This window comes from Mesoplodon mirus, assembly GCF_964341445.2.
Source record: "Mesoplodon mirus genome assembly, chromosome: 11".
Classification (NCBI taxonomy): Eukaryota; Metazoa; Chordata; class Mammalia; order Artiodactyla; family Ziphiidae; genus Mesoplodon; species Mesoplodon mirus.
In genome coordinates this window covers 13,884,718-13,897,970 of record NC_138987.1, presented here as the reverse complement: position 1 = coordinate 13,897,970, position 13,253 = coordinate 13,884,718, and the positions used below count along the sequence as shown (strand labels likewise).

The following is a 13,253-nucleotide window of genomic DNA, read 5'->3' as shown; positions in this document are numbered from 1 at the left end:
AAGTGATTCTACATGCCAACCAAGCCAGTCTTCCCCCACCATCAACCCACTCCAGCCTCTGAAGGTCCATCAATTCCAGATCTCTGTGCTTCCCCCAAGCCCTACAGAAGATCAGCAGTTTATTATACTTGAAGCCCTTGCCTGACTGGCTGTCTTTCCTAAGTTAGGAAATTCAAGCTTGTCTCATCCTTTGAAATATTCAAAGTTAAATCACCCCTACAGTTTACCTACACTAGCGATCTTCACTTCCTCACTTCCTAATCAAATCACTCCACAGAAATAAATTTCATTTAAGTAACTAATATACCTAAAAGAGGTCAAATCCAACTGATCTCACTTCTCTACTTGACAGCAGCTGTTAGTGTTAACCATTCTTTTTTTTTTTTTTTTTTGGCGGTACACAGGCCTCTCACTGTTGTGGCCTCTCCTGTTACGGAGCACAGGCTCCGGACGCGCAGGCTCAGCGGCCATGGCTCGCGGGCCCAGCCGCTCCGCAGCATGTGGGATCCTCCCGGACCGGGGTACGAACCCGTGTCCCCTGCATCGGCAGGCAGACTCTCAACCACTGCGCCACCAGGGAAGCCCAACCATTCTATCTTTCTTGAAGCACTTTCCCACCTTTCTGTACATTTGGTGTACCTCCCATTTAGGTTCATTTTCCTTTATATGGTATGTAATGTGGAAGTTTTTCAAGACCTAGATATAGGATTCTTCTCTTTCATTCTATAAAGTCCCTTCAACTATTTATTGAGGGAAAATTAAGACCAAATACTCTAAGGCATGCATTATGTGTATGAATTAACTTCTGTACACCTAGAATGGTGCCAGCAAGTTACCATCTCTAAGAAAAATGACAAAATCCCAGTTGAGAAAGGCTGCTCTATAACCTCTCCATAGGCCTTCTTCTCCATATCCTGGTTTCAATTACTATCTCTACAGCAATTATCAAGTTTCTCTATAGTAATCAATCAAATTTTTACGTGTAGCTCAGTCTTCGCCACTGAACTCCAGGCACAAAGTGCTATTCGAAATCTCTATCATTGTTTCATAGGTACCTCAAACTCAACAGGTCCGAAAATAATAGTAAATATGATCTTTTTTCAAATCCTATATTCTTTCAAATCTCTCTAGAATGCAAGTTCTCTAGAAATGGGGACCCTGTATTTCCTTTTATCATCATATACTCAGTGCCTAAAATGCTACCTGGTACATAGACTGAAAATCAAAAATTTTTATTGAATGAATAAGTGAATCTAGTGGCTGCAGCCAGAAATAATATATTTGCAAAGTATTAAAACCACGTTTTGGCATATAGTAAATGCTCAAGAAAAGTTAAAGATTATTATTTTCTTCCATAATTTAAAGTAAGAGGCAACAGAATTATTATGAGTAAGATGTGAGGGCAGAGTTAAGAAAATTACAAAGAAACAGATCTCAGAAAAAGAAGAAAAGACTTTACTCAGAGTTCTCTGAACACAGTAAGAAATACCTCAGGGAGTAATGAAAGTCTTGCTAATGAAAAATAAAGAGCTATGTATTTCTAGTTGATTATCTTACCTGATACTCTTCTCTGTGCCAAGAAAACAAAGAAGTATATAATATGACTCATTTCTTTAAAGAGTGTATAATCTAGTTGGGTAAAGGTAAGAAATATATTTAAAAAAATGATGCTAAAAAGAATGCTTCTTGATTTCAGAGTTCCCATCAAATTATGGAAATTCATAATCACTCTGTGTTTCATATGCTGAATGTGCAGCATTAGTCAAATTCTGATATATAATTCTAGAATAAGCTAAATTAAGTTCACAAATTAGGATGACATGAACAAAGAAAGACAGTAGTTCCTTAAAGATTCTTTTGATGAATTAAAGGCACTCTTAATAAACTGAATATAATATCACCTAAAAATTTAAGAAACTTTCTTACCATTAAAACAGTCTTGGAGGAATTACCAGGGTATCTGAGACCGAATACTCCCAAAGCCCCCAAAAAGCAAAAAAAAATAAATGTGGCAAGATTTCGAATATCTAGAAATGACTCTATAAGTGGTATTGTTCCCATGGTCCAATCGCAGCAGAGCTCTGAAGGATTTAACAAAAGCCAAGCATTCACAGGAAGGAGGTAGTTAAAAGTTAGCTGCCTTGTAGGAGTTGGGCTTACAGCAGCTGGGTTATCAAACCTGTATAAATAATGAAAAAAAAAGTTATTTAAACTAAAACATTTTTTAAACACAAAGTTAATATATAACAGATATAAATAAAGTACTGAACAATAATAATAAAAGCAATATTCTACATGTAATCTTGTTAAACCGAAGACAAATATTTTTTATGGATATTTCAGACTCTTGCCAGAGTTCAAACTGTCTAACCTTTATGAAATGCCTAGTTGAGAGCAGTGATATTTATGAATAACTGTTTGGAGGGCAAGCAGGTTATCTATTTTTAGTTTATTATTATGATTCAGACATGCATTCTATAATGTTATGACATTCTGCAGAAGTGCTTTCATTAAATTATGACCTTCTGATTACAAGTCATAAGAAAAGTTTTATAAGATTCATTGTTGCATGTGTTTATGAATGCTTCTGAGAACACTAACCAATGCTTTCCTACATGAGACGTTTCTTTCACCACTAAATGCTAATAAAACTTATGCTTCCTAGAAAGAATTACTATGTTTTTCTTTTGGCAGGAACAGACAAAACTATATTACCTATGGGCTTTTCCTCTTTACTTAGACTTCTAGAAAGCTAAAAACCAAATTCCCAGTACAGAGGAGTAACTGTACAGCCCTATGTAACATTTTATTTGTGTTCTACTTAATATAAGCTTATATCCTAGTTTAAATAGGCCATGATACATTAAATGTACATTTCATTAATTTAGTCTATTTTCTGCAAATTAAGTCAAATCATTTTTTTAAAAAGTACATTTAAATGAATCATTTCAAATTTTTATTTCTTTAGGCTATGTTCTAAATTGTATTGGCTATATTAATATATAGTCCTTTAAAAACCCAATTTCTCATTTTAAAATGAATAAGCCAATGAAAAATCAATGAATAATATTTTCTAAACTTTCATGTTTGAATATACACATATATGAAAAATACTAAGTCTTGAAAGTCAGGACTTGAATTCTCAAAATAACCAACAGAACTGAATACAAAGCTTTTCCCTTGTAATCCACTTTCAGAGTTCATTTAAAAATATTAACAGTTTATCTAGGATAGGTGATTTAATAATTGAACTGCAGTCAAAGAGTACATGTCAAAGCAAGTCAAATCATATTACAATCAACCTCACAGGGTAATAGAATAAAATTTATATAACATACACAAATACATACACATGTATTAAATGAGCTGTTTAGTTTAGCATGGCTAGACTCAGAAGTAGAAATTCTGGAAGATAAAGAGTAATTATTTTTTAAAGAAAAAAAATGCTGTTAAGAAGGATAATTATTACACAATGGAATAGAACTCAGCCATAAAAAACAATGAAATAATGCCATTTGCAGCAACATGGATAGACCTTGAGATTATCATACTTAGTGAAGTCAGGCAGAGAAAGACAAGTATCACATGGTATCACTTATATGTGGAATCTAAAATAATGATACAAATGAACTTATTTATAAAACAGAAACAGACTCACAGGCATAGGAAACAAATTTATGGTTACCAAAGGGGAAAAGGTGGGAAAGGGATAAATTAGGAGCCTGGGTTTAACAGATACACACTACTATATATATTGATAAAACAGATAAACAAGGTCCTACTGTATGTATAGCATAGGGAACGATATTCAATATCTTGTATTAACCTATAATGGAAAAAATCTAAAAAAGAATATATATATATATATATATATATATATATATATATATATATTTATTTATTTATATAAAACTGAATTACTTTGCTATACACCAGAAACTAACACACTGTAAATCAACTATACCTCAATTAAAAAATAAAAATAAAAGAGAGAGAGAAAAAAAGGATAATTACGTGAAAAATCACAAATAATATGTTGGGCATAAAAGAAATTATCTGAATAAAATTTATTCTAACCAGGGCCAGAAATGAACTATCATGGATAGCAACATGAACAATATTTTGGGCTTTTGTTTAAAAAAAAGTTTTTGCATGTAATGTCAGTCACTTAAAACTGAATAGGGAACTAGTCTAAGTTTCCTCTTAAACTTTAGATAAGGTGAAATGGAATAATGCTAATCTTAGAGCAGGGAAAAAACGATATGAAGACTGTTAAAATTCAGTAAAACTTTTGCTTCTAGCCTTAAACAACTAAAAAATACACAGTATATATAAAACTTTTTTTTTTTTTTTTTCTTTGCGGTACGCGGCGCTCTCACTGTTGTGGCCTCTCCCATTGCGGAGCACAGGCTTCGGACGCGCAGGCTCAGTGGCCATGGCTCACGGGCCCAGCTGCTCTGCGGCATGTGGGATCTTCCCGGACCAGGGCACGAACCTGTGTCCCCTGCATCAGCAGGCGGACTCTCAACCACTGTGCCACCAGGGAAGCCCTAAAACTTCTTTTAATATACTGAGTATCAGGCAAAGAAGGACAATGCCTGATAGGAAAAAAAAAACAAATGAGGGGAGCCCTACCTGGAGAGATTAGTACCTCGACAGAGTTTTTAGTCTGTGCAGCAAGAGAGAACCTGAGTGGAATCCACTTGGATCCCTGAGTTCAGAAGATACAGCTGGGAGCCCTAGAAGTCCAGGGGGTTACAATTAGTGGGCAGAATACCAGAGAGAAGAAAGCTGCTGAGAGAGAACTCAGATGTGTAGAGGATCTCTCTCCAGTTTCCAGTATTAATGAGAACTGATCAGCACACATATGTGGGGAAATACCTAGGGACAGTGTAGTGGGTTGATTCATGTCTCCCGAAAGTTCATGTCTAGCAAAAACCTCAGAACGTGACTTTATTTGGAAGTAGGGTCTTTGCCAATGTAATTACAGTTAAGGTGAGGTCATACTGGATAAGGGTGGGCCCACTATTCAATGACTGAGGTCCTTATACAAAGAAGAGAAAATACAGAGAAACAAACATGGAAGAAGGCCAGTTAAAGATGGAGCAGATTACAGTGATGCAGCAACATGCCAAGGAATGTCAATACCAGAAGCTAGGAAAGAGGCATAGAACAGATTCTTTCCCAGGGCCTTCAGAAGGAACCAACTATGCCTGACACCTTGATTTTGGACTCTGGCCTCCAGCACTGTGAGAGAATAAATTCCTGCTGCTTTAAGCCACTCTGTTTCTGGTAATTTGTTAAAGCATGTCTAAGAAAACTAATACAGTTAGGAAAATACCTTCTGAAAGGATCAGATAAACATTCACAAATATCAAATACAACTGGGAACAGTTCCTCAGCAGTCAGAGTGGAAATCCTCATAATTCAAAGTCTATCGGTGGCGTGGTCAGAAGGGTCTTGTGTCAGCAAGGAAGCAAAATTAGTCCTATCCCAAACACTACTGTGGTCTCCCAAAACAAAGCTTAAAAGCAAGACTTGAAGATGAAACATTTTTCAAATAACTTACATGCATCCCAGAACAATGGTCTACAATATAGGAATACATTGTAAAGTTCACATATGGCACCTATTTAAAAAACTACCAGGCATGTGAAGAAGTAGAAAAATACAATCCATGAGGAGAAAAACTATTCAATCTAAATTGACCAACAAATGACACAAATGATAAAATTAGTAGATAAAGACATTAAAGTACTAGAACATGTAGAAACATGGAATACACAAAAAAGGCCCCAAAAGAACTCAAACAGAGATGAAAACAATGTCTGAGATGAAAAATAACTAGAAAAAATTAAGGGCAGATTAGACTATGCAGAAAAATGGTTAGTAAACTTGAAGATACAACAAAAGAAACTATCCAAAATGAAAATGGGGAAAATAGCTTTGGAGGGAAGGGGAATAAACAGAGCATCAGTATGACTTCAAGAAGCCTAAAATACATGTAATTAGAGTCCTAGAAGAAGAGTGGAGAGCAAAGTAAAAAATATTTCAGGAAGTAATTTCCAAAATTTATATAAAGTAAGACCTACAGATTCTAAAAAGCTCAATTAACCTAAGCACAAGAAACAAGAAGATAAAAGAAACATTAACTGAAAGTTTGTACCTTTTGTCCACCTTCACCCAAACTTCCAATTATAAGATAAATAAGTCCTGGGGATGTAATGTACAGCATGACGACTGTAGCTAACAAGACTGTATTGTATATTTGAAAGCTGCTAAGAAAGTAGATCTCAGAAGTTCTCATTAAAAGGAAAAAAAATTTTTGTAATTATGTGTGATGATGGATGTTAACTAAACTTATTATGGTAATCATTTGTCTGTGTGTGTGTGTGTGTGTGTGTGTGTATAAAACCATTATATTGTACACCTAAAATTAATACAATGCTATATGTCAATTATGTCTCAATTAAAAAAATATATAAGAAGAGAAACAATGATAAAGAGAAACTATTAAAAGCAGGCACAGAAAAAAAAAAGATACTACATGCAGAAGCATAAAGATAACGATAAGATTTCCCATTTAAAATAACACAAGCCAGAGAATACTGAGCAACATTTTTATATTAGTGAATGAAAAACAGTCAATGTAGAATTCTACACTCAGGGGAAATATTTTTCAAAAATGAAGGAAAAATAAAGATTTTTTAATATACAAAAGCTTAAAGAATTCATCACCAGCAGTCCTACATGTCAAGAAATGTCAAAGGAAGTCCTTCAGTCACAAGGAAAAATGGTGCCAGATGAAAATCTTGATCTAACAAAGAAATGAAGAACACTAGAAATGGTAACTCTATGGGGTAACATAAAAGAATTTTTAAATTTAAATCTCTTGCAAAGATAATTGTTGAAAGCAAAAGTTAACAATGTATTGTCAGATTTACAATGTATATTCAATAAAAATGTATGCAAATAGCACAAAGGCTAAGTTCTTATTTATAATAAGTTTATATATTTATATAAAAACTTACTTATTGTATATATAATATTTGTACTATATATGCTGACATTTATACTATATATACTTGCAATTATAATATGCCTTTCAGATAAACTGTGATAAGCAAAGGACATAAACAAAAAACCCTAAAGCAATCACTAAAAATACACAGCAAAGATATACAGCTAATAAGCCAACAAGGAGCTAAGAACGGAGTATTACAATATACTCAATTCAAAAGAAGAGAGGGAGAAAAAAAGGGAACAAAGAACAGACAAGACAGAGAGAAAACGATTAGCAAGATGGGAGATTTACAACAAACTATCAACAGTTGAACCCCCCCCATTTAAAAGACAGATTATCTGACCAAACAAAAAAGACCCAACTATATGCAGCCTACAAGAAATCCACTTTAAATAATAAAGATATAGATTTGAAAAGTAAAAGATAAACCATGTAACACTAACAAAAGACAGCTGGAGTGGTTACATTAATATAAGGCAAAATGAACGTCTTATAAGACTACTACTGGAGATGAAGCTCATTTAATAATGATAAAGGGATCAATACATCAAGAGGACATCACAATCCTAAACACTGATACACTTTATAATAGAGCTTTAAAGAACATGAAGCAAAAACTGATAGAACTGCAAGGCAAAATAGACAAATCTACAGCTACAGTCAGTGATTTCAACATTCTTCTCTCAATAATTAATATAACAAGTAGACAAAACTCATTAAGGATATAGAAGACTTAACCAATTTTGGGGGGGTCATTATCTTGACTGTGATGTTTTCATGAGTGTACACGTATGTCAAAACCTATTAATTTGTACATTTTATATATATGCAGGTTTTAAAAAAGTATTAATTATACCTCAATAAAGCTGTTAAAAAACCTCAATGTAAATCAAAGACTTTCTGGAACATTTACAATCACTTAAAATGCAAAGTTAAAAAAAAAAAGATGGAAGAAAACAAAAGAACCAGAATATCATACCTGGTGAATACTGGAAGTTGGGATTGAATAACCTGGACTCTAATCACAACAAGTAATAGTGTACTGAACATCAAAACAATGAGTTTTATTAGTGTCTGCAGCATAGAAAATGGAATACTACCCTTTCCGCGAAGAAACTGTCCAGCAGTAGTACATAATAGTGGCAAAGTATACTAGAAAAGGAAAAAAATGTTTAAGTGACAAATAGCACCTTACTGTAGTTTTTCAACAATTATCATACTTTCTAAATGCAAGATTAAATAAAAATTGACCAAAATTATAATACCAACATGGAGCAAATGGTGGAGCTGATAATGAATAAAACTGAGCCCAATAATCTTATCCAATAATTAATTATACTGTACAGTATTACTGTGTGCTTTCCCAAGTTGCTTAATGGTTTCATTATTGAAACTTAAAACGCTGTTCTTAAAAAACTGAAGGTATAATATAAAATGTTAGGTAATTTTCAGTGGGTAAGAAGGCAAAACATGCTTGTTTCTTGCAAATTTTTAGTAATCATAATTGGTAAACAGACCAATTTATATAATAATACATTTAGAAAATAAGTTTATTATAATCTGATTCAAATAGAATAAAAGATAGCAACAAGGAAATTTAGATTTCTCCTTACCCCCTGGGCAATAAATACTTCATACACACAGCAAATTCCCACAACTGTTATTCCCTGCTCTTTACACAGTGTTGCAACAGCCACTAAAAACACTGTCAATGCGATAGGAGTCCACACTGCAATTTAAGAACAGGAAAATATAAAAACACACAAAACAATTTTATAATATCATAAAAGGATATTTTAAGTTAGACAACTATTAGACATTACTGAAAAACTTTACTTGTGATTCTATATTCACATTTCTTATTTTCCACTGACATACTTTATATTTTAAAACATATTTAAATGCTGTAATTTTTGCTTTATATATTAAAAAAATCAAGATATATAATTTGAACTAAAAAATTTTTGTGGACAAGAAAATTATCTAACCAAATGCTAACATTTAAAAACAAAGGTAGAGTGGCCAATCTGGAGAAGAGAAACTTACAGGGTTGAGTGTGGTAATTAATGAACTATCAATTTGAAATGAAGATAAATACCTGAAATTATCATAGAGGTACCTATATACTTTATTATATCTATGAGTAATTAAAAAACACTTGAAAGTGAAAACTACTGGGCAAACTACAATACCATTCTTACTAAAAAAAGACTATAAAAACTAAAACATGTTAGCAATAAGCATTTAAATCAATACTATTCTTTAAAAAATTTGTAACAGAACATTCACAAGTTCTGTTTAAATGGAAAACCTACTTCATCAATTTTAAGTAAATGTCTATTACTCAGTGGTAATTTGATTAAAGAACCATGAATTGTGAGAGTAAATCTGGATCTATTACTAACTTGCTTTGTGATTCTGGGCAACTTTTCTGAGCTTTAGTTTTCTTATTGGAAAATATGATTTCTAATTCTTTTCCAGTTTAAGAATATATGGTACTTTGATTGTGTGACCTCAGTTTTAATTAAGGACATTAATCAAAGTAAATGCAAATAACTGACTTAAATCCAGGTATAAATAAGAAGAGAATTCATGAATCTAATACATTTTTCTTTTGTCACTGGGCTTCATATAGAAACATCTGTTTTTGAAATCATTTGCAATTTTAAAATACTCTATAGACTAATTACCGAAAGGAAAATCAACTAAAAAAAAAATGAGAACACTACTGGAAATACTAAGTATTGATATAATAGTATTCCTTCCTCAAAAAAGTATCTCATATTCTAGTTAGGCCTAAACCATCAATATTAATGTAACAGATTATATCAAGGGTTGAACTATCCTGCTAAAGTCACCAAGAAATTCACAGAGCAAAGAACTTAGTAGATAATTATTTACAAAACAAGTTGAACCTAAGTTGGACCTTGAAGGATATGCAGGACATGAAAGAACTGGGAAAGGGGTATGTATGAATAAAGGAATAGAGGAGGGAATACGCTTGGCAAATGAATGCTACAGATGATACAGAATGGTACGCCTGAATGGGTATGCATAGATTAAAAACTAGTGGGAAACAATGGCTTGAAAATAGGTATATTAAACAGTTTATATAACCAGTTTAGCGTATTTCATTGCATTTCAATCACCTTATGGGATGAGGGCAGGTGCAATCGTACTCATTTTTAAGATGAGGAAAGAATTTTGGAGGTTTAAAAAGAGTCATGCACAATAAGGAGACCATGACTTTAACTTGGTTCTTCTGATACTAAATTCAGAGCTTCTCACTAATTTGTATTTTCACTCCAAGGAAGAGAAATCAAACAGCTGCCTTCCAAGATGCTGGATTCAATCTAAGCAACTAATAGTTGTAATAAAGGCAAACGTTTTGCTGAAACCAGTCACTTCAGTTCTTTGGTGACTAAATTACTTTATGAACATACACACTTTGATTTTTATAATCAGGTCTCTGTGGCTAAAGTTACCGTGTGATTTTGTCCAAAACAAGTACCTCTGCTAAATAAGTTGACACTGAAAAAAAAATACATGTATAAGTGTAGAATCAATTTCAATCATCAAAATCTATTCCAATTTCAAAATATAGGTTTCCAAGCTGACTTTACATGTGTAAAGATACACACCTTCAGTAATCATGTATTTAAATAGTTATTTTAAGTATTTACTGCATTTGTAGGGGAGAGAGATAACAATAAATAAATATGTTTTGTCAAATGGTGACCTAACTATTATAGAGAAAAACAGAAAGTGAAGGGAAATAAAACAGAGGGGGGAAGATGAGTGGCGCTACTGATGACATTTGAGCAGAAACGTAAAGTAATGAAAAATCAAGTGCAAAGGGCCTAAGATGAATGATGCTTGTGAAAAGCATATGGTACATGAATAACCCAGAATTTAAAGTGATTAAAAAATTACAAATTGAAAATCTTTGCATAGGACAAATACCTTAGATAGAATGGAGAATACAAAGATGATGACAAAACTGTCTGTGGTCTCAGGAGTGAAATAATGTAATGTGGGGAAAAGAGGACAGAGAGAGGTCCCGAGCAAGTTTCAGTATGTTTTCAATTAGAATTTAAAATATATTACATTCATTCACCTAATCATTTCCTCAACAAATATATACTGAACACTCACTGTATACCAGGAACCATTCTAGGAAATGGAGATAAGAAAGTGAGGGAAAGTTACCTACTCTAATGAAGGTTATATCCTATTGTAAGAGAACAATAAATGGGTTAAAAAATTATGTATTTTTAGATTAAAAATGAGTCTTATGAGAAATGTAGGTTAAAGGGATAGAAAGCAACATGATTTGGTTTTTGTTTGGGTCAAGTGGTAAACTAGCATGACCTGTTGACCTATTAGCCCCTTTCCCCCAAATCAAGCCTAGAAAGATTAAGTGAGAGGAAAATATGGCTTCTAAGATATTAAAAACAAAAAAAGAGAGAAATTCCTGGGCATTGAAAGTTATCTTAAACATGTATGTTTGCATGGGTGTTTCAAGGGACTACATCTAAAGCAGAGAGTGAGAAAAAAATTTTTAAACTTTTTTCCTAGCCAATCCTGACTGCCCTGGGTAAATCATTATTTGTGCCTTTACTGTAGAAATCTGCAGCTACTGTAGGTTGTGGGTGTTCCAGGGATTAAATGAGAATACTTCAGAAGCCCTGCTGGGATAAGGCGTAAGATTTTTTTTAAAGGTACAAAATGACCAACCACTCTTTAGCAGTCTCTTCCACCCACAGACCTTCCATCTAAATGCAGGGGGGTGGTAGACTGGCCTGTTCTCAATGCTGATTCTCTTTAAGGGACTAGAGCAGGTGGTTGGTAGAACGGTAACAGTAGTGATCAACAGTGGCCCTGGGGAACCTGGAGATCTCCACCCTGGATTTTAATGAGTCACCAGATGGACAGAGTGGCGCTGGTCTTTCTCTTTATTATACACAGTGGTTGATAACTTTCAGAGAACATGTGGCCTGAGCTCACAAGCCAAAATAAGTAGATACCTGAAGGGTACCACAGTTATAAAAGAGAGAGCACAAACATAACAACAACATACATGACTAATTAAGAACTAATTGAAAAGATTAAGAATTTAAAATAAGTAATTCTAAAGGAAATAAGGAAAGACACTGGAGTTATAAAGAATAAGAAATCATTAAAAAGGACCAAGTAAAATTATTAAGGATCAAAAATATAATAAAATGAAAGGATATTTTAGTTAGAATGAAGAACTTCTCTATGAGGGAGACCGTTGAGCTGAGGCCTGATGATGTAAAGAATATAAATGAGACAACTATGTGAAGAACTAAAGGAAGAAAATTCAAGAAAGACGGTACAGCAAGTATAAAGGCCAGTGCTTCACCTGTTTAAGAGTAGCAAGAAGGTCTGCTTGGCTATGGTGAAGTGACTAGGGCAAAACTGCAGGAGACATGTTTAGAGAGATAGGCAGGAGCCTGATCATGGTCTTGAAGTTCACAGTATTTTCTAAGTTTATTATTCATGTTTTGCTTAGGATGGTATTTAAAGACGGTATTAGTTTGCAATTCTATATTAGCTACTGAACTACCTCTCACTGCATTACAGGCAACAGGGAAAATAGGGACACTGCTTCCTATGAGCCAGGTACTGCTTTAAATCCCTTAACATGCTTAACTCAACTAATCCTTCTCAACAGGTAGGGACTATTATTATCTACATTTTATAAAGAAACTAAAGCACAGAGAGGTTATGTAATCTGACCAACATAGTAAATGGAGCTACTAAATGGTGGACCTGAAATGTGAAACCAGACTCCAGAGTCCATGCTTTGAACCACTATGTTATACTGAACTCAAAACCATTTTAAGAAGGCATTGTGCATAGCAGCAAAAGGGAAACCTACTCATATTACAAATCTAAGAAGCTGTTTAGCTAAATTGCTTATCTCTTGAAACTTTGTTTTCATACATACAAAATTAAGCTCCTTATCATCAGTGCCTTGGGTTTATAGTGAGAAAATTCTCAAAGAACATAGAAAAAAGCTCAGCATTAAATTTTAAGATTAACCAAGTACAGGTTAAGGTCATGATGCACTTCACATTTTGTGCCCTTTCATGCCCATTGGGCCCACACTCTTAAAAAATCATTTTTATTGCCTGGAATTTGTTTTCTGACATCATTAGGGCTAATGGGTTAATGTATACAAAGCATTTTCCAGGGTAGGCTA

The 13,253-nt window shown here is 33.6% G+C and overlaps 1 protein-coding gene across 5 annotated transcripts in view; it reads right to left on the bottom strand.

Annotated features, from left to right (window-relative positions):
- TMTC3 (transmembrane O-mannosyltransferase targeting cadherins 3) overlaps positions 1–13,253 on the bottom strand; it is a 63,873-nt gene that overhangs the window by 30,963 nt on the left and 19,657 nt on the right. For all 5 annotated transcript variants that reach the window (XM_082636871.1, XM_082636869.1, XM_082636870.1 and 2 more), the window contains 3 exons: positions 8,638–8,753; positions 8,004–8,176; positions 1,927–2,179 (listed from right to left, as the gene is read on the bottom strand). In XM_082636871.1, the coding sequence (XP_082492997.1) occupies positions 1,927–2,179; positions 8,004–8,176; positions 8,638–8,753 (542 nt within the window). The remainder of the gene's footprint in view (positions 1–1,926; positions 2,180–8,003; positions 8,177–8,637; positions 8,754–13,253) is intronic.